This window comes from Cordyceps javanica, chromosome 7 (genome assembly GCF_051103115.1).
Source record: "Cordyceps javanica chromosome 7, complete sequence".
Classification (NCBI taxonomy): domain Eukaryota; kingdom Fungi; phylum Ascomycota; class Sordariomycetes; order Hypocreales; family Cordycipitaceae; genus Cordyceps; species Cordyceps javanica.
In genome coordinates, this window is record NC_139301.1 from 1,636,720 (window position 1) to 1,657,150 (window position 20,431).

General features: G+C 52.2%; 6 protein-coding genes across 6 annotated transcripts; 3 read left to right on the plus strand and 3 right to left on the minus strand.

Annotated features, from left to right (window-relative positions):
• Positions 1 to 1,027: 1,027 nt before the first annotated feature.
• Positions 1,028 to 3,622, plus strand: V2A60_010010 (vacuolar segregation subunit 7-domain-containing protein; the record flags this gene model as incomplete). Its single annotated transcript, XM_083261271.1, has 1 exon — positions 1,028 to 3,622. The coding sequence occupies one exon, from the start codon at positions 1,028 to 1,030 to the stop codon at positions 3,620 to 3,622; it is 2,595 nt and encodes an 864-aa protein (XP_083117397.1).
• Positions 3,623 to 5,306: 1,684 nt separating this feature from the next.
• Positions 5,307 to 6,476, minus strand: V2A60_010011 (S-adenosyl-L-methionine-dependent methyltransferase; the record flags this gene model as incomplete). The annotated part of the gene is made up of 1 exon (XM_083261272.1): positions 5,307 to 6,476. The coding sequence occupies one exon, from the start codon at positions 6,474 to 6,476 to the stop codon at positions 5,307 to 5,309; it is 1,170 nt and encodes a 389-aa protein (XP_083117398.1).
• Positions 6,477 to 6,854: 378 nt separating this feature from the next.
• V2A60_010012 (U4/U6-U5 snRNP complex subunit PRP6) lies at positions 6,855 to 9,668 on the plus strand (the record flags this gene model as incomplete). Its single annotated transcript, XM_083261273.1, has 1 exon — positions 6,855 to 9,668. The coding sequence occupies one exon, from the start codon at positions 6,855 to 6,857 to the stop codon at positions 9,666 to 9,668; it is 2,814 nt and encodes a 937-aa protein (XP_083117399.1).
• Positions 9,669 to 10,023: 355 nt separating this feature from the next.
• V2A60_010013 (uncharacterized protein) lies at positions 10,024 to 10,632 on the minus strand (the record flags this gene model as incomplete). Its single annotated transcript, XM_083261274.1, has 3 exons — positions 10,024 to 10,191; positions 10,319 to 10,440; positions 10,521 to 10,632. 3 exons carry the CDS (start codon positions 10,630 to 10,632, stop codon positions 10,024 to 10,026), a joined length of 402 nt encoding a protein of 133 aa, XP_083117400.1.
• A 3,117-nt stretch (positions 10,633 to 13,749) lies between these two features.
• V2A60_010014 (DNA repair protein RAD10 domain-containing protein) lies at positions 13,750 to 14,981 on the minus strand (the record flags this gene model as incomplete). The annotated part of the gene is made up of 2 exons (XM_083261275.1): positions 13,750 to 14,572; positions 14,632 to 14,981. 2 exons carry the CDS (start codon positions 14,979 to 14,981, stop codon positions 13,750 to 13,752), a joined length of 1,173 nt encoding a protein of 390 aa, XP_083117401.1.
• A 1,711-nt stretch (positions 14,982 to 16,692) lies between these two features.
• V2A60_010015 (enolase C-terminal domain-like protein) lies at positions 16,693 to 18,115 on the plus strand (the record flags this gene model as incomplete). Its single annotated transcript, XM_083261276.1, has 2 exons — positions 16,693 to 16,848; positions 16,919 to 18,115. 2 exons carry the CDS (start codon positions 16,693 to 16,695, stop codon positions 18,113 to 18,115), a joined length of 1,353 nt encoding a protein of 450 aa, XP_083117402.1.
• Between the last annotated feature and the right edge of the window lie 2,316 nt (positions 18,116 to 20,431).

Genomic DNA, 20,431 nt, shown 5'->3' on the forward strand with positions numbered 1-20,431 from the left:
GCCGACCATCTCCCTCGTCCGCAAGCCCATCGTCACTAAGTACTTACCAGTACTTACTTAAGTACTTACCTGCTTACCTACCTACATACTTATGTAGGTAGGTACCTACTGGGTGGGTACCTTGCTACGTAAGTACCTTAGGTATCCGACCTTTCCACCTGGCAGCACCTCTTGCTTTGTCCACTCATCCATCACTACTTTACTGGTAGTACTTAGTCGCCTGCCCACCCGAAATCTCGACGGCAAGCACTGACACAATCTAATTATTAGGTTAGTAGGTAGCTACCAGTACTGCTTAAGTACCTGGGAGGTGCCTCCCATCTATTTTACCCACATACGAGATACCTATCTCCTACCTAGGTACAACCTTAAGTACTTGGTACCAAGTAGTTATTCTTCATCCCGCGCCCGCTCGCACCCACACACCACACATCAACTTGCCTCTGCCAAATACCCACAACAACAACAATCCAGCCAACCTTCCAAGCCTGCAAGCCATCGTCTCTCCAGGCACCATTCAAACCCCCCTTCCGAGGAAATACTTCTCATCTTACTCTTTGGCTGGCTTTCCTCGATACTTTTTTTCGTTACTTCCTCATTACCACCCGTGCCAGTCTTTCGCCCTCACGCAGTCGCAGTCGCATTTCTTCTCGCCGCACTAGCCGTCCTTCTCGCGCGACTGCGTCGCCTTGACCTGCCAAATTCCATCATCGCTGCCCAATTCACAAAGCACCACGCCGAGTGGTCTGCACCTCTCTCGTCATCAACACTGTCCCGGCAGCCTCCCCGACCCGGCGTCAGTGACGCATCTAGCTTTTCCGGTTGCTACGCTCCGTTGGGTATCCGGCCCTTCCCGCCATCGCCGCTCACCCTTGCTCTTGCCGGTCAACGCACGCTCACCCACGATGAGCCCTTTTGTAACCATCTCCACGATCATCCACTGAAGCTCGTCGCCCGCTCCTGTTGCCCCGTTGGCATGCATCAACTACAACCAACTTCGAAATCATAGCACCGACCTGTACGAGCCATGGACAAGCCTTCGTCCTCCTCAGACGGCCATCCCCAGCCTGCAGCCACACTTCCATCCGCCGCCGCCGAGTCTGGCAACAGCACCTCTTCTCGGGTTGTCCTTCCATCCGCCTCTGCCGCTCGAGTACCTGTCCTAAACGGCGCCCCCCAGTCTGGACCTGCATCAAAGTCCTCGTCTGTCGCCGGTTCCAACAGGACAACACCCGATCTCTCCCGCGACGGCTCTCCTGGTCGTATGCTTCGAAAGGCCACTTCCTCCAGCCGCCTCTCTGGAAACCGCCCTCGAAAAAACAGCCACCAGGACAGTAGTCCAACCCGCCATTCTCGGTCCCAAATACCGACTCATAGCGCAGCTGCACGCAGCCTGTCAACCTCTGCGGCCCCTTCACTGACTCCTGCCGCCAAGGAAACGCAAGAAACGCTGGCACCACAAACAGGTGCCGTGCTGCCGGATTCCAAGGAGAGCCTCCGATGGCCTGTCTCCCCCAGATTGCGATCTCCACCGCCGAACTCAAACAGGTCAGGACCTGCCTCGCCAAAGCCTGAGCCAGACCTACCCGCCATCAATGTTTTGCAGGCTAGTCCCGCCGTCAAGCCCTCCGACAGCCAATCACTAGCCGGCAACGACACAGACGAGACTAGGTCCAGCTCTGGAGTCCATACGCCTGTTCGTCTTGGTCTGGAAACAGTCCAAGAAGTCGCAACTCCGGTTGCCGGCCGCAGTCTGCTGGACCATGTCAAGGAAAAGCTTGCAGCTCCCGAACCCCAATCCGATGGTGCCCTCAGCGATGGTGGCCGTACTGTTAGAGCCCGTCCTAACCACACCGCAGATAATTCTGTCGACAGTTCCAGCAGAGTCGATAACCGAAGGACCACGTCCGTGCCTCCGCCCCTGGTCGCCCGGCAGTCTAGTTCGCTGTCCATGAAGCAGGGCAAGCCTAATAAGACTGAGGGCTCCACCCAGAATATGACGGTCGAGACCGAGACTGTGGCCAGCATACCTCAGGTCGCCCTCAACACTAGCTCCAAGGGCGACGGTGCAAACGGCACTCTCAAGACCAAACAGAGTACCGAAACAATAAAACCAAAAAAAGAAAAGAAGAAGCCGGTTCGAAAACAACCCAACGTCCACACCGGAACGTCCGCCTCGAAGGCCGATAATTTTGAGGCCAAGATTGCCAGTGCCGTCGATGAGGCCAACACATCTGACTCGGAAGAAACCTTCGTCTACGACTCCAACCCTCCAGACGGCACCGACCGTACGGTTCGACGTTTTCACTCACGCACGCCTAGCGCCACCTCCATGGCCAGCCAACCACCCGATCGCCAAAATGTTCGCTCCATATATGGTGTTATGGAGGCCGCTGGCCATCATGGCCCCGTTCCCAAGAAGAGCATGAAATTTGTCAACACATTTAATGGCTCTGGGACAGAAAGCTTGACTCCTGGGGAAGATGATGGCAATGCCACCGGTCGCAGCGCCGGAGGGTCCGGTCGCGGCACAGCCAGACACCATCATCACATTGGCCGATGGGGCCGCCAGCCCAACAATAGTCACCTTTCCATTTTCGACAATGACTCGCCCTTTGCCAACACGGCCAGAACAAAGCCTTCCATCATTGCATCTCGAAACTCGTCAGGCCCCACCAGCCCGCGCAATCACCATTCTCCCCGTGGTCAACTTAGCTCCAAGCGTTCTGCTCTTCAAATGTCGTCCATATACGATATGGAAGAGAACACCGGCGCCGACGACGAACGGACGCCTCTCATCGGAACGACGCGCTATAGATCTGGTCGCAACAGGCGCGGACCCCATAATCTGAGGCAGGCCGAGTCTCAAACGTATACTCGACGATCCTCGTATCTGAACCGCTTTGCGGCATGCCTTGTTCTTACCATGATGTTTCTCCTGGTAATTACGGGTGCCATTGGATTCATGTTTGCCACGTCTCAGCCTATGGCCGGCATTGAGATTGTGTCGATTCAGAATGTCGTCACTAGCGAACAGGTCCTCATCTTCGATTTGTCAGTCAAGGCTCACAACCCGAATATTGTTCTGGTAACGGTTGATCACACCGACCTGGAAATATTTGCCAAATCAGATCACGCTGGAACAGACTCGGATTGGTGGAAGCGGCCTCAGTACAGAGACCAAGTACAAGCCGATGCTAGCCCTGGAAAGAACAAAAAACCCAAGGCCAAGTCTGATAAGGATGACGAAGATGATGCGGATGCAGACAAACGTCCTAATATCCTCTTGGGGCGAATTACCGAGTTTGATAGCCCGCTCATGTTTGAGGGCTCGCTCTTCCACCAGGGCAGCTCCACCTCTACTGGGGAGATGAAGCTCCAATCTCCTGGGAATGGCACAGCCGGGGGTGTGAAGAGATGGGACCGCATCTATCAGAACGAGTTCGATCTCATTATCAAGGGGGTTTTGAAGTACACTTTGCCTCTGAGCGCGCGAGTCCGCAGTGCAACTGTCTCAGGACGTACGACGGTCAAGCCCAACTCAGCCAACGACCCTTCCCTCAAACCTCCCAATTCTACTACGTTGGTCATACCAACTAAAAATCATTCGCCCGTGCTATGACATCGTGGACGGGCTGACCATATTTCCCCTTTGTTTCCATCTTATTTGCGTCTATTCGAAGCGTTTAGTATCATGAGCAATATGTGTGGCGTTGGATTGCACATGATTCCAACAAAATTACAAGAACTCAGTAACGATTAGAAAAAAAAGGAACTCGCATGAATTTCCAAACCAAGAGGGAGAGAGAAGAGAAGAGAACAGGGCGACCCGTCTCTGGGAAGCCAACAGCATTGTTGTTGTTCCGAGTCCGGACCTGAAGTTGTACTCCAGCTGATACACAATGAAGCAGGCCTATTCTCTCGAAGACCTGCGAGAGGAAGCGAATATTTGTTTGTACTTGTTTTTTGATAGACGGGAGGAAACGTACTTATACCCTCTTTCATGTACTTGTAACGGCTTTACGACACCTACGCCTACGCCCATACGCGCGCGCGCACACAATTCCACAGACATACATACATACCCCAAAAAACCTCATAGGCTGAGCAATATATGTGATTACGTAAGGATGAAGTGTTGGAGAGAATTTCGATCGAAAATCGTCCAAGCTGACCTAGATGCGCGGTCAAGGCGTACTTGGCCGTTGCGCGGAACATCCATTATCCTGCTCGTGGGACGTCTTCTTTTCTCCGATGAACCGGGCCGTAGCTCGAAATCTTATTTACGAAGATGTAACGCATGCGCTCTACCTAGCCTGGCCTAAAATACTTCGGGCGTACGTTTTTTGTGTAGTCCGTGTAGTTGTGGATGAGATCCAGATCAGATATGCAAATGGGATTGTCCGTTCAGAGCTTTTACTGCACAACTCTTGGTCTCGATATTGAAACGAAGGGTAAGGAGGAGAAAGAGATACGTGAGCAAAAACAGAACAAATTAAGGGGCGGCCGTATGAAGGCTGGTTGACGTGCGCGGGCTTGATGCTATGCATTGAGCCACTGTACGTAGGGTAGCCACCCAGTATCAGCGTTCTCTGCCATCTTCTATTATCATTCGCCGAAGGTCTTGACCGCAAGCCACTTGCATGGCTCACTCAGTGGCGTACGAGATCTCACTAATCACCAAGGAGAAAGCCTCTGTCTGGTGCGTAGGGCCTCGTTGAGAATCGTGAATTGAACAAGGCCGCGCGGAAACCTGAGAGAAGAATGTACGAAGATTAAGTGAAAATAAAAGAAAAGAACCGAAACGAGGAAGCAAAGCTATTTGTCTAACCAAGGGCGATGTTCGGCTGCCCTTTGATACTGAACGATATGGTCGTGAATCTACCTCTTCGGGGACGTTGTCATCGCAGAAGATTGATTGTCTATCGCTACTTTTGACTAGGAGATGAGAAGACTAGGAAAGTGCTGGAGGTAAAGTCAGGGGCCTAAAACCCCATTTCTAATCTCCTGCGTGAGTTACGCCTGGCTGCCATTGCAACTCTGCTGCGCCAAGCCGTGAAGTTTTTTTTTGTACATCGGAATTCTCTTTGGTAGATCTCGTAGCTTGCTTTCTGCTTCCATAAAGTCATGGCATAATGCTAATTTGATTGTCATACATGATCGCGTTAAAAAAAAAGACCCTTTTCAACATTTCCATAACGCCAATCCGCTCGGTCTGTAAGAATATTTAGGAAAATAGCAACCCCCTACACAATGCGGAGCCCTAGCTAATAGAGATATTATTTATATAAATTCATGTGGCGCAATTATGAAAAATGAATGCCCTCCTCATTAAAGGCAAACAACAGCCGCAAAAAATCGGTCTCGTCGCATTTGCCGGCGCGTTTGTCCGCCAGCTCCGTCACGTCCTCAAGGACCTTTCGTATTTTTTCGCGGACCAGCTCCGCCACCTTGGTCTTCTTGCGTTTGCTCTTAGTCTTGACTGGAGCGGCGTTATCGGCAGCCTCCTTGAAGAACGCCGGGGTATCATCGTCCTCAGCATCGACATCCATGCCGCCTTCCTCGTCGACAGCATCCATCGCAACATCGTCATCGCCATCATCATCGCCATCGTCGTCACCCTCCTCAGCGATGCTGTCGTCGACGGGCACGCCGTTCATGGCGCACCACGTGCGGTAGTTGCGCTCAACCATGGCCAGGACCTCCTTGGTGCCGAGCCAGCTGGCACGTAGTGTCTTGTTCTTGCGCACGAAGCAAACGCGTAGTAGGCCATCCCACTCATCCCAGCTGACACTGGGACGGTCTTTGCCGACCTTGGGCTCAATGCGCACCACCGACGACTCGACTTGCGGCGGGGGACGGAAGTTGTTCTTGCCCACCTTCATGACGTGCGTAATACGCGCCCAGAATTGCGCGTTGACCGACAGCCGGCAGTACAGAGTGTCGCCAGGTCGGGCCGTCAGGCGCAGAGCGAACTCGCGCTGAAACATGAGAACAGAGGTTCGCGGCGGGTTCGGCATCGACAGCAACTTGAAGACGAGTGGTGATGAGATCTGGTATGGCGTGTTGGAGATGCACACGTCAAACGCGGGAAGCTCAGTTTTGATGACATCGCCGAGGAGTACCTCGAGCTTGCGCTGCTCAGGCGTGCCCTGCACACGCTTCGTCACCTCGGCCGCCATGCGCGGGTCGACCTCGACGCATATGCACCTCTTGGCGCGCTCCAGGATGCGCACCGTCAGGTTGCCGGTACCCGGACCAACTTCAAGCACAGTATCAGTTGGCTTGAGGTACGCCTTTTCGACGATGGCATCTGAGACACCAGGGTTCTTGAGAATGTGCTGGCCGAAATTGGTGTTGAACTTGAATACGTTGTTCTTGGCGGACTTGCTGTTGCTGCTGTTGTTGGACTGGTTCGTTCGTTCGTACGGGGAAGACGAAGCGTTTCCACGCTTCGGCGTCTTTACTTTGGCCATTCTAGGCTATGTGAAAATCGGTGACAGGCTGAGAAAAGGCGTGTGAAGGTATCTTGATAGTTTATGGAGGGGCGTGTGGCAGGAAACTTTTTTTGGTGGCAGACATTATCGATAAGAGACATGGTACAAATTTTCAAAGGCCCAGGTGCAAATTTGGCTTTTGTTGTACTTTGCACTCAGTGGGTCCCAGCGTCAATGGCTACACAGTGGAGTACATCCCAGACGGCACGTCTTTAGGCAGTTAAGAGGTTTCTGGCAGGCAACTTTTTGACGACTACGCATTTGTTTACCCTTGTTTTGCGCACTTGCGCGGAAAGTGCTATCGTCTCTGACGTGCATCGGCAGCTGTGCCTTGAGACAGCCTATGCGTACGCTACGATGACAACTCGACGCGACTTTTTAAGCCAGCCCGCGCCGGAAAACTACGTTGCAGGCCTCGGCCGTGGTGCTACGGGCTTCACGACTAGATCTGATCTCGGCCCCGCGCGTGATGGTCCCAGCGATGACCAGATCAAGGAGGCGCTTGCCAAACGTGCGCAACAGCTAGGACTTGCACCGGAACGCGGAAGGAAGGACAAGGACAAAGAAGAGGAAGAAGGCGGCGGCGGCGGCGACGACGAGCGATACCAGGACCCGGACAACGAGGTGGGACTCTTCGCTGGAGGGCTCTACGACAAGGACGACGAGGAAGCCGATAAGATATGGGAATGGGTTGACGAGCGCATGGACCGGCGTAAGCGCCAGCGTGAAGAACGGGAGCAGGCAGAGCGCGATGAATACGAGCGCAACAATCCCAAAATCCAGCAACAGTTCACCGACCTGAAGCGCGCTCTGGCGACCGTCTCCGATGATGAATGGGCGAATCTACCCGAGGTTGGCGACCTAACAGGCAAGAATAGACGAAGCAAGCAGGCTCTGCGGCAGCGTTTCTACGCTGTCCCCGACAGTGTCCTGGCCGCGGCGCGCGACTCCACCGAGATGACCACGATGGTTACGGATGACGGCGGCGCGTCTTCAAATGCTGGAGGCGGAGGGGGTACCGATGGCACAATGACCAACTTCGCGGAGATTGGTGCCGCGCGCGACAAGGTGCTTAAATCCAGGCTGGAACAGGCCTCGCGATCCGGCAATAGTGATGCAAGTAACGGCAGCTCTACGACCATCGACCCACAGGGCTACATTACTAGTCTCAACAACATGGTCATGCCTGAATCTGCCACGCAGGTTGGCGACATCAACCGTGTACGCGAGCTCTTGCAGTCCGTTGTCAAGACCAATCCCAACAACGCGCTGGGCTGGATAGCGGCCGCCCGCCTGGAGGAGCTAGCGGGCAAGATTGGTGCCGCGCGCCGGACGATCGACCAGGGTTGCGAGCGATGCCCGAAGAGCGAGGACGCGTGGCTAGAGAACATTCGCCTCAACCATGATGGCAACAATGCCAAGATTATCGCGCGGCGCGCCATAGAGGCTAACAATCGTTCAGTCCGTCTCTGGGTAGAAGCGATGCGGCTGGAGCACATTCCGAACAATAAGAAGCGCGTCATCCGCCAGGCACTTGACCACATCCCTGAGTCTGAGGCACTGTGGAAGGAGGCTGTCAACCTGGAAGAGAATCCTGATGATGCCAAGCTGATGTTGGCCAAGGCCACAGAACTGATTCCGCTATCAGTAGACCTGTGGCTGGCGTTGGCACGCCTAGAGTCGCCCGAGAACGCGCAAAAGGTACTCAACAAGGCGCGCAAGGCGTGCCCAACATCACACGAGATCTGGATCGCGGCTGCACGACTGCAAGAGCAGCTCGGCCAGGCAACCAAGGTCAACGTCATAAAAAGAGGCGTGCAGGTACTGGTCAAGGAGCAAGCAATGCCAAAGCGCGAGGAGTGGATCGTCGAGGCTGAGACGTGCGAGGAGGACGGCGCGACAGTCACCTGCGAGAACATAATCCGCGAGACGCTCGGCTGGGGCCTGGACGAAGACGATGACCGCAAAGATACATGGATGGAAGACGCACGCAGTAGTATCAACCGTGGTAAGTATGAAACGGCGCGTGCGATATATGCATATGCTCTGCGTGTCTTTGTGAACAGCAAGACTCTATGGAATGCCGCGGCCGACTTGGAGCGCAACCACGGCACGCGGGATTCGCTGTGGCAAGTGCTGGAGAAGGCAGTCGAGGCGTGCCCCAAAAGCGAGGACCTGTGGATGCTGTTGGCCAAGGAGAAATGGCAGAGCGGCGAGGTGGACGGCGCGCGTCTAGTTCTGAAGCGTGCATTCAATCAGAACCCAAACAACGAGGACATTTGGCTCTCGGCCGTCAAGCTAGAGTCGGAGAGCGGCAACGCTGAGCAAGCGCGTAAGCTGCTGGCAGTGGCGCGCGAGCAGGCACCCACAGATCGCGTGTGGACTAAGAGCGTCGTCTTTGAGCGCGTGCATGGAGATGCGGACACGGCGCTTGACCTCACGTTGCAGGCACTGCAGCTATTCCCCGCGGCACCCAAGTTGTGGATGCTCAAGGGCCAGATCTACCAGGATCTGGGCAAGCTCGGGCTCGCACGTGAGGCCTACGCCACAGGCGTCAAGGCAGCACCTCGCTCTGTGCCGCTGTGGCTGCTGTACGCGCGTCTGGAGGAGGGAACGGGCTTGACTGTCAAGGCGCGGTCGGTGCTGGACCGGGCGCGCCTGGCGGTGCCCAAGTCGGCCGAGTTGTGGTGCGAGTCAGTGCGGCTGGAGCGGCGCGGCGGGCACCTCGCGCAGGCCAAGTCGCTCATGGCGCGGGCGCTACAGGAGGTGCCGCGGAGCGGGCTGCTCCACGTCGAGCAGATATGGCATCTGGAGGCACGCACGCAGCGCAAGCCGCGCAGCCTCGACGCCATTAAAAAGGTCGACAACGACCCAGTGCTACTTGTGGGCGTCGCGCGCCTCTTCTGGGCGGAGCGCAAACTCGACAAGGCGCAGAACTGGTTCGAGCGCGCACTGGCCCTTGACGCCGCCCGCGGTGACACCTGGGCCTGGTACTACCGTTTCCTGTGCCAGCACGGCACCGAGGAGAAGCGCGCCGAAGTGGTCGCCAAGTGCGTGGCCTGCGAGCCACGCTACGGCGAAGCGTGGCCGGCCGTGGCCAAGAAGCCGGCGAACGCGCATAAAAGCGTCGAGGAGATTCTAAAGCTGGTGGCCGAGGAGTTAGAACCGTAAAAACGGGGACGACAGTCGGCTATTCACGGGCCTACTCTGTATACTAGCCTACCAATTCGGGCGGTTGCTGTGTTTCCCTGTGCTACTTTATCACCAAACTCGGGCCTGGGTTTGGAAGGAGCAATATATGGAGTTTAGTATAATGTAAATAGCCAAAAGCAAGGCTACAATGAAACAAAATCACAACAATTTCTTTATGACATGTTTCACGGTATAGGCATGACAGTATGATGAATTCGGGGGGGAGTTCATTCTATCTTTTTTCCTATCAAGAAGGCTGTAACGTGATAAGAAGACCGATCCCAAAACAGAAAAAGAAACAAAATCTGACGGTTGCGTTCCGATAGACAGCAGGTTATTTGCCACCAAACCAGCTAGAGATGCCGCTCTTGGCCTTGGAGGCGCCGTCCTCGACCGTCTTGTCAAATTTGTCGACAGCTTTGAGAGCTTCCGCTCTGGCATCCTTGACGTAGGCTTCGGCGTTGTCGCGGGCTTGGCTAACCTGCCTATCCGCCTGCTGCCACTGTGAACGGAGAGAGTTAGTGCTTTGCGCGGGCGCTTTGTTGTTTTCTTCTTTCCCTCGTGCTTCTTGGGTGTAGTAGTGACAACGGATAGGAAAGAAGAAAGAATCAACAGGGATGTTAGCTTACGGCCTTGTCGAGCTTGGCGCCAGCCTCAGAGCCGGCGTTCTCGAGCTTCTTGGAGGCATCTGGGGACGAGCCCGTTCCCGGAATGGCCGATGTGATGTTGGCACGGGCCTTGTGCAGGTCGCCTGACGCGAGGAACGGATGAGTTGACTTTGTTCAATGCGATAGGGGATTATGAAAGGAGATCAATCGAGCAACGACGTACTCTCAAACTTGTTCTCAGCAGCCTTGGCGTTGCCGCCGGCGCTGTACAGGTAGTAACCGACGCCACCAGCGGCGCCGAGGCCGAGGATTAGGGGCATGCGCGACTTGGACATTTTGTAAACGTTTGATTTGAATTGTTCGAGAGAAGTTGTGGGAGGAGACGGTCTGAGGTGTGGTGTGAGAGGGAGTGGAATAAAAGTGGTGTGATGTAAGAGGAGAGGGGGGCCCAGGGGGGATTGATCAATTTGGGGGAGCTGACTGGGGAATGAGCATCAATGCTAGAAATTGGGGATTTTCCAGGGATGGGCTGGCTTTAGCACCATACGCAAGAGAGAAAAGGAAAGAAGCAGAGGAGAGGAGGCGCAGGCAGGCAGGGAACGGCACAAGCTAGGCGCAACTGGGAGTGGTGGTCAAGCGGCCGAGAGTCAAATACAGAAGGCATCGAGGTAGCGAATACCTTGGCCAGGCCCAGGAGAAGAGTAGCGCAAGCGGCGTAATGGATAATAACTATGGGGCAGCCAGTACGGACATGTCAGGGGAGAAGGCTCCGGCCGGTTTGTATAGTGTACTTGTGCGGCATGTGCGACGGTAGTCGTTGTTTATTGGACGGTAGCGGCGGAATGGAGGAGAGGATGAAGCTGCAAGCTGCGTTTTTCGGCCATGAGATGTCTAAGTGAAGTTGTTACATTGCCAGAATAAAACAGACCCTCAAGTGCCATCATTCACTTCAATCATGGATGCATTGTTTGGCACATTCGTGTCCTGCTTATCGCACAAAGTACTGCATCAGAAGATGAAAAAAAAAATACATGACGTAATGATGGTGCGGGTCATAGAAATCGAAGCCATCTGCGGGGGAGGAGCTCTGAAAAAAAAAACGGAGCGAGGCTGGTCGGCTGGCCCTTTTTTAAGATTGTAACTAATGGAGCTCCTGTGGGGGCAGCCAGTATTGGAGAACTTGTCAGACCATCCAGTTGTTTTTTCTTCCGCTCGACGTTTCTGACAGCCGTCATAACGGTCAATCCAAGAAAATGTATTTAAATGTATGTGATTACACAAGTTCCCTTTGTGACAACCGGACTAATAATTTCTATGGTATGATTGATCGTAGCCGCATTGTGTTTCCTCAACAGTATCCAAATATCCAAAGCACAACAGACAATCGAAACCAGCGAACATCTATCTATCCAGCCTTCGCATCCCCGATTGCTTAACACGAACTGGTTTGAAAGCACCGGAATCTGCATATGAATTCACCATTTGTCTCGCGCCCAGTACAGATACAGTGCGCATTCGTGTTTAAGACGAACTCCGTTTTTTTTTTTTTTTTTTTGCCTTTTGCCACGCAGGTGCTCGCAACGAGGTATGTGTACGTGAGTGTGTCCAACAAATAGAAACTTTCCATCATGTCGTTGAAGCCGACACCATCATTTTTCACGACATGTTCTATGTCCGAATCGCCGACGCCCGACTTGCAAACACACATTTCATGCTTCAGAACGCCTCGTGCAAGATGCTCTGGTGCTTGCGGCCTCCCGTTACGCGCACGCGTGGTACGGCGACTCCGCCGTTTCGGAGTCCAGCCCCTAGCCCAGCGATGAAGTCTAGAAGCTTGATGTCCTGTAAATAGTCGACTGGTTGTCCGTAGGGCCGCCACCCGGATGCGAGTCAACCCACCGGGAGCGGTCAGCGCCGATACCGCTGGGCGTCTTGTAAGCCTGTAAGTAGGACTTGGTTATCTCCAGGCCAAAGATAATGTTCATGTCCTCGTGCAGAAGGATGCCGCCCGCAAATTATGACAGGTGCTCCAACTCAGTCTTTGTGTTTTGGTTGTTGTAAGACTTGGGAAATGGGAGATTAGATCGACTGGGTGGGTGGGATGCGAGGTGCGTCATGATCAAGTCAGCGGCCGGGATCCATCGGTATTAGTGCTCAAAGAACGACTTTGGGTCGAGCAAGTAAATTTTGATAATGGAATCGTATTATCTATACATGTGCGAGGCCTAGGCGCCATTATGCCGACGTTGACGCTGACACAAGCGCCAACCAGAGAATGCGAAGGCTCCTGTGCGCCAGACGGCCGGATCAGACAGTTATCGGCTCTCTGCGCGAAGGGTGGATATTTGCCATCGCCAGTCAGGTCACTGAGGCGAATGCATTCGAGGACTCAATTGCTAATCTCCGCGGCATTGTTGACATTCCTGCTGCTTTTCTCTGCCCAAGGTTGAGGTACGGCGTTGGGCCTCGACTGCCAGTCAGGGTATAAAACGCCCCAGGAAGGCTATCAGCAGGAACTTTTGCAGGACCTTACAGCGACTCAGAATTATTCTCGTTCAAAGATGCGCCACCAAAAGAACCTCTTGAGGAGATCATAAGCTGCGGACGTCAACACTCAACAACGCAATAGTCTGGTGTGTCAACTCACAATCAACCACGTTTCCGAGGTAGCAAATCGTAGTCTCAAAGACGTAAATTCTGTAGCTCTGTTTCTTCATAGTCAAGAGATTTACCATGGTAAGAATATCGAGAATATCGATCACTCTGGTGTTGTCGCGCATCATAACATATGTGCTGAGAGCATCGAGTGCAGCAAGGCTCCAGCCATCTCTACGATGATACTCAGCTCCCCCCCCCCCACACGAAATGATTGTCTCCTAGCCCTACCAATCGTCCTCCTAATTGTTGCGCTGGGAGTGAAGCCCATCATTTCCCTGTGCAAAGCGGTAGTATCCTGCCCAAGATTATGGAAACACACTCTTCATAGACTGGGCTCGCGAGTCAGAAATCTGCGCGTCTAACTGCCCAGCTGCAGGAGCAGCCACCAGCTGGGATGCCAGCTCTCGAGAACGCTGCTAATAATTGTGATTGTCATAGTGTCCGCTGCAATCAAACAAGCCCGCAGGGTGCATAGCACTTCAGAGATTGGTGCAGCGTACTCTTCACACTTAACAATAGGCGGGGTTAATGTGCCGAATGTATGCAATGAAGCTGCGTGGCTATGCTAGCTGCAGGGCGATTGCCATTGTTGTTGACTTGGTCCAGGTTTGTTATGACGGGGCGCATCCCCCATCCGTGAGCCCACTTCATGACCCCAGCTTGTACTTAGGGAGGTAGGTTCGATATGTTGCTAACAGGATACAGCTAGCATCTCCCGTATGGGCGATCCTCGAAGAATGTGGCGAATGCGCAGCTACCGGTGAGTGGCAGCCTAATGGAACGAGCAACACACCTTACTTGCGAAGCTTCGCCAAGGCAGCAGCAATTCCATCGGGTAGCTCTGCGCCCTCCTGGGCTGCTTTACGCACAGACTTGCTGGCCGTTTGTATCGAGTTCGTGGCGGAGCTCACGGTAGCCAGCTCGTTATCCTCGTCGCCAGTGTCGCCACGGAATTGGAACTCCCTATTTTCACTAGATTCCTGGTCCTTTTCGGTAGTCATATCGGCAGCTTGTGCAAGTGAGACATCTCTCAGAGGCACACGAGAGAGTGGCACCGCCTCTTGGAGCCGTGATGCTCTATACCCGGCTTTAGGTTCGGTCAGGGTGGCGGCAGAGGTAGCTTCAGTAGTGGGCAGCATCCGTTTGCCTGCATTTTTCGCCCGAAATGGCTCTTCAATAGCGGAGCTCCAGCGCTTGACCTTAACGCCACCCCAGCCACTGAGCATGCCGAGTTGCTCGGCATCGGCATTGATGGCGTTTTTCAGGCTACCAAAATTAGCCACGAGGGCAACCGCATCTGATTTGTTCAGACTTCGTGGGACGGTAACAAAGTCCACAAGTCTTTCTGAATAGCTCGAGGACTGTTTGCCGCGAATCGCGTCAAAGCTGGCATGCTCATAAGCTTTGTACAGCTCGAGGTAGCGAGCAGCTTCGGCGGCGGACCAGCACGAAAGTATGGTGACATTATTAACCATGGAAGTCTTGGATAGCTCACGGAGAGGGTCTTCATGGTTCGGTATATCGACCATTGTAAGTAAAACTCGTAGATTATACTTGCCCTGCAAGTTTCGAATTCGAGTGTAGACGTATTCGGGATGTAGACGGTGATATTTGAGACTGCAGCAAGAACACTGTCAGTGTAAGCAATATTAGGTACTAAGGTCTAGAGATCGCACCTTAGAAATAGGGCACATGTTGTTGATCCAAGAACATAGTCCGCTGGGATGTCACTGTATTCCCATGGCATTGACTTGATGTGCGTCAGGACCGGATTTCCTCGCTGGCGTGGCGAAACAAGGATATTTGAAACGCCTTGTCTTGTAGGAAGTGACTGGGGAGTTGGCTGTATCACTTTGCTTCCCAAAATCGAAGCTGGGGGGGGCACCTTGTCAAGTCGCTGCGGCGTAGGCTGTTGAATCTTTTGTGATTGTGGTCGCGGCGGCGGCGGCGTGCGCGAGAGAGGAGTCGGCTCGGCGGTAGCCATGGCGGCCAGCAGCGCATCATCCGCTCCGTACTCGTCAGCCATGGTCAGTCGGCCTATGATTGCCGTCTTTTAGTCTACCAACTGTGCGACCGAATGGTGTTGCCAGTCATGAGAAGACTCACGGTTAGTTGAGAAAGTCGGCGGCGACATCGGACCCACTCTACCACCCCAGCTCCATGCTAACCGTTATTTGCCATGAAATATGCGTGACTCTTTGGGCCAAACAATGACTTTCTAAGATCAAGAAAGTAACCAAATCTCGGGAATTAGAAACTAGAGTGGGCTTCTGATGTAGCAGCTACCCGAAATTAGCACTCCGGCTCATCTCAGTTAGCATGTGTGCTGTTTGTATAGTTGCCAACCGTTGTGTCTTTGGTGATACACTCTCGTATGAGTGGTTTCCATACCCGGCAGATGGTCAATGTCTTTCTCATGTTTCTCTTTCGCGTACACCCAGTCGTCCAAGAGGGTGACTGCGCTAGCAATATAGCCATGGTAGCCTCGAGTAATCATTTTTACAAAAGTGCCAAATCTTTTGCTTGCTAACGCAACATGCGAAGACGAACGCTGGAGCGCTGCTAGCTCCACATATCACTTCCAAAACCTTCGAGAACCCATAGTTAGGCAAACCCTCGCATGCAGATTCATAAGGAGACTTTGTGGTGCTGAGCATGCAATTGGAGCTTTCTTATCATAGCGTCAATACAGCTTTGTGGGAAAAAAGAATGTAGTATCTATTCAGTTCTAGCGCTTTACCATCAGCCTATATGCCTATATGACAAGCAGCCAATTTGGCAGCAGCTCCCGGGTATGTAGATGGAGGTGCAAAAATTCCAGCTGAAATTTGTGTTCGTGATGCCAAGACCGCTGGTGTCGCGTACACTACAATCGACAAGCTCAATGGCGATTCGTTGGATGCATGCTGCTGCTTGTCCCCTGTCGGAAAATCAACATCCTACAGGCGAATATAGTAGCAAGTCATTTTGAGAGACTTCAAGGAAATGTAAGCTGGCATCTTCATAATTTTCAAAGGGAGCAGTCTTTGATGTGGCAGCTCCACGCGGTCCGAAATTAACCGTCGGGAAAATCAATCTGAAGTGGTGGGGCAAACAAGTTAGACACAAGGTACTGTGTCAAATGAGGCTACAAGTAGACGTTCTCTGACCACAGTCAGATTGTAACAATAACAATACTGACTTCTAGACGCCCCGATAGTGGAATTTCTTCTTAATCAGCAGTTTATAGCCTGATGGTTTTATGCATGTCGCCGGCACATAGTATTGTTTAGTCGGTCGATATTGTTGTAGCGGGCTTGAGTTACTACTCGACACTATTCAACATTGAGTGAGCTACTGCTCGGAGCTGCTGCTTGGAGCTGCAACGGATCATTATTCCTCTGGTTCGGCGTGCTCGAGTTGAGGCTCCAGTCACAAAAAGCGTGGAAGTATGGGGAAAAAAGCCCAAAAACATCCACTTCCATCTCATCTCGCATTACATGGCAACCGCCGAAGTCGGATAGCAGAGCGTTGAGGGATTCCCCCACCTCGGTCTCAATGCCGTCACTAGGTGCGACTACTCCACCCAATACCCATCCCGACGCTTCCTAAGTTTAATGTCGCTCTGAAGAATATTGCTGATGCAACCATTCCGTTAGTTTGCACTCGAGTAGTTTAAGAAAAGCGGCATTCCCCCGTCCGTTGTGAAAAGCAAGCTCTCCGTCTGATTCCCTCCCCCCACCACCGTCGCCTTAACGATGCCGGAAATTACAATCACCAGCTTCACCTCGCGTGATGTACGCTTTCCAACGTCGCTTGATAAGACTGGCTCTGATGCTATGAATACAGCGGGTGACTATTCCGCCGCGTATTGCATTCTGCAAACAGACTCTGAATATGCCGGCCACGGTATGGTATGCAGCATTTGCTATCTCGGATCGCACCGTATCCAAAACCAGTGCTAACTGTAACGTTCAATTGTAGACCTTCACAATTGGTCGCGGAAACGACATTGTCTGCGCTGCGATTGACCAGGTTGCTGATCGCCTCCGCGGCAAGACTCTGTCCTCGCTTGTCGCAGATTGGGGCAAAACTTGGCGCTATCTCGTCTCTGATAGCCAACTGCGTTGGATCGGCCCGGAAAAAGGTGTCATTCACCTCGCCCTCGGCGCTGTCGTCAATGCCGTCTGGGATCTTTGGGCCAAGGTTCTCGGCAAGCCTGTGTGGCGCATCGTCGCCGACATGACTCCCGAAGAGTACGTCCGCTGCATTGACTTTCGCTACATTACCGACGCTATCACGCCCGAGGAAGCGCTGGAGATTTTGCGCCTCGCGGAGCCTGGTAAAGCGCAGCGCATTGAGGAAGCGCTCTCCGACAAGGCTGTTCCCGCATATACAACTAGCGCTGGCTGGTTGGGTTATGACGAGGAGAAAATGAAACGTCTACTGCAGGAAACGCTGCAAAATGGCTACAAGTACTTCAAGCTCAAGGTTGGTGGTGGCGTTGATGAAGATCGCCGCCGTCTTGGAATTGCACGCGAGATCATTGGTTTTGACAGAGGCAACGTACTCATGGTCGATGCCAATCAGATATGGTCTGTTCCCGAGGCAATTCATTACATGGAACAGTTGAGCGACTTTAAACCCTGGTTCATTGAGGAACCCACTTCCCCGGATGACATTTTCGGGCACAGGGCTATCCGCGAAGCTCTTAAGCCTTACGGTATTGGTGTCGCAACTGGGGAAATGTGCCAGAACCGCGTCATGTTCAAGCAGCTGCTCATGAACGGCGCAATCGATGTATGCCAAGTAGACGCCTGCCGCCTCGGTGGCGTTAACGAAGTGCTTGCTGTCCTTCTCATGGCTAAAAAGTTCGAAGTGCCCATTGTGCCGCACTCGGGCGGCGTTGGCTTACCGGAGTACACTCAGCACCTGAGCACAATTGACTACGTTGTCGTCAGCGGCAAACAATCTGTACTTGAGTATGTGGATCACCTGCATGAACACTTTTTACACCCCTCTGTCATTTCCAATGGCTACTACCGCACACCAACAGAGCCAGGCTACAGTGTCGAGATGAAGTCAGAGAGCATGGACAAATTCACGTATCCTGGAGAACATGGCGTGAGCTGGTGGACAAGCGAAGAGGCTAGGACGATTTTAACAGGGAAGAAAGTTTAGTTTACATGTTTCAAGTGAACAGTTTACATGTTTCAAGTGAACACTCGTGTCAGCCTGATACGGCTGTCCGAGTCGCTTCGTACATGGCAACAGACGACGTGAGAAATGGGTGTGGTATAGTCGTGGGGAACCCTTCCGCTATCAATAATCTTGTCGGTCTTAAAAATCCACACGTAGATAAATTCTCAGTATGCGCACATGATTCAGGAATCTATACAAGAGAGGCCACCCTTTGAGACCTGACGGCGTATATCGCAAAGCAACGACATATGTAACATGTCAGTTCTATGCTAGGACTCAGTTCTATGCTACGACAGACCGAGGCTTAGCGGAAATTCTGTAAATCGGGTATATCACTCAATTGTTCGTGCACATAGTATGACTGGCTCATTTGATAAATTAGAAGTTATAAAAAAGAGGTAATAGCCATAAATTCACGAATTAATTAAACCAGTAGATGTAGACGAGGCTGTTGCTTACGGAGGCTAAGCTCGGCTTTAGTGGATAAGGAGTGCTCATTTACCCTAGCTCAGATCGGCAGTTATGTTTGTCCCCAGTATTAAAATGTCGGTGCGTCTGCTTGATCCTTCAGAATCCTATACCAGATATATTTTACGAGACTTTATGGCCCGTTCTTATCACGCGTATGGCTAGCCTACTCCGTGGCCCGCACTAACTAATGCACAAATCGTATATACTCGGTGAAATACACAATTCGGCAGTAGCCGACCGTCGGCCCGCAAACATTTCCTTGCCCAGAGTGTCAATTTTCGGGCTGACTTACCTTAACATCATGTAGAACTCGACCCACGGTCAGAATCGAGCGCTTTGCGATGAACACGTGTCATACTGTAGTAGTCATGCATATCGTATATTTAACTATAAAAGTATTAGAACTTGTACACTCAGTCCACAGAACCCATCAGTCAGTTTCCCAATTGCAACACAAAATCAAAATGCAAATCATCAAGTCGATCATCGCCATCACCACCATCGCGGCCCCCGTTGTTATGGCAGTCAACATTGGCGACGGCTGCAATCGCAACATTGAGCATGACTACACCACTTGTGATAACAGCAGAACCAACATTATCTATTGTGACCCAGGTTCCTCTAAGTGGTCTTATGCCTACCGCTGTGGCGGTGGCTGCTGCCGTAACAACCCCCCAAGCTCTGGTGGCGGATCCTACGCTTCGTGCGGATGTTGATTAGCGGAATAGACAATTAGCAGGTAAGCGTCAGATAAACGCACATGATTGCAGAAACGATATTATCAAAGGCCAAATGCTGATAGCACAATACTTGAATAAGTGGTTTACCATGACACAGCTCGGCGCACGTAATGCGATATATGTACACGATTGCCTTCATCAGTGCGGTTGCATACTGCCTTAGCTAGAGATTCTCACGAGTGGCTGTGCCAGTTACTGCAGGATATTCGATATTCAATATTGTTTTAAACGACTTCTTGCCGCATCTATATTATCTTTCCCGTCTCTCATGGCGGCCGTGTTAGTATGCCAGCACGTCTAGATCTTCTCTCGTAACAAAGACACCGCAATAACACAAGGCGAACGGGCTTCCATCGTCCAAAGAGACAAGACCTTAAGTTCAAGTGCCAGGCAACGTACTTATCAAAGCTTTAATTGCTCCTTAGGGCATCTTGTCACATACCCACAACCTGATCGTACAATATAGCTTGATAGCATAGGTAATGCCTCTGCATTTCTCGACAATAACCTGGCCGTATATTCGCATTTGCGTCCCCAAACGTCAATTTATATGTGTCCGAGCGCTTTTCCCATGAGACAAAATTTCATGTCAATGACTAACTAATCCTTCACGTGGTATAACATGATGAGGCCGAAAAATTAGGGCTGTGCTGTACATCTCTCGCATTTCCATGGGCACCGACCTAGTGATGCAGAATCCTTGTAAGGCCAACTTAGCATGGCTGTTCTGGATTGTCAGCCTGTACACTTCGAACTGCTGTTCCTGGCAGTTTGAGCAACGACAGCCAAAGACTCGGCCAGAAAGAGGAAACAGCTTGCGCGATACACCAGGGTTTAGGGTGAATGCGTGAGCAGGAGCAGCTTCACATATGGAGCAAATTTATCAATTAGGCTGCTATCAGGTCCCATAGATCCCGCTTGGTTCATTCGTTCATTCATCTATCCATACCTCCTACGCGGATCATTGTGTGCTGAACCTATTGATTGCGCGTACCCATTCATCCACTTCTTTATCACTCATCTGGAGCAGCTCATAATACATCATCTGTTTACCGTCCTCTGGGTTTATTAGATGAATACTTTT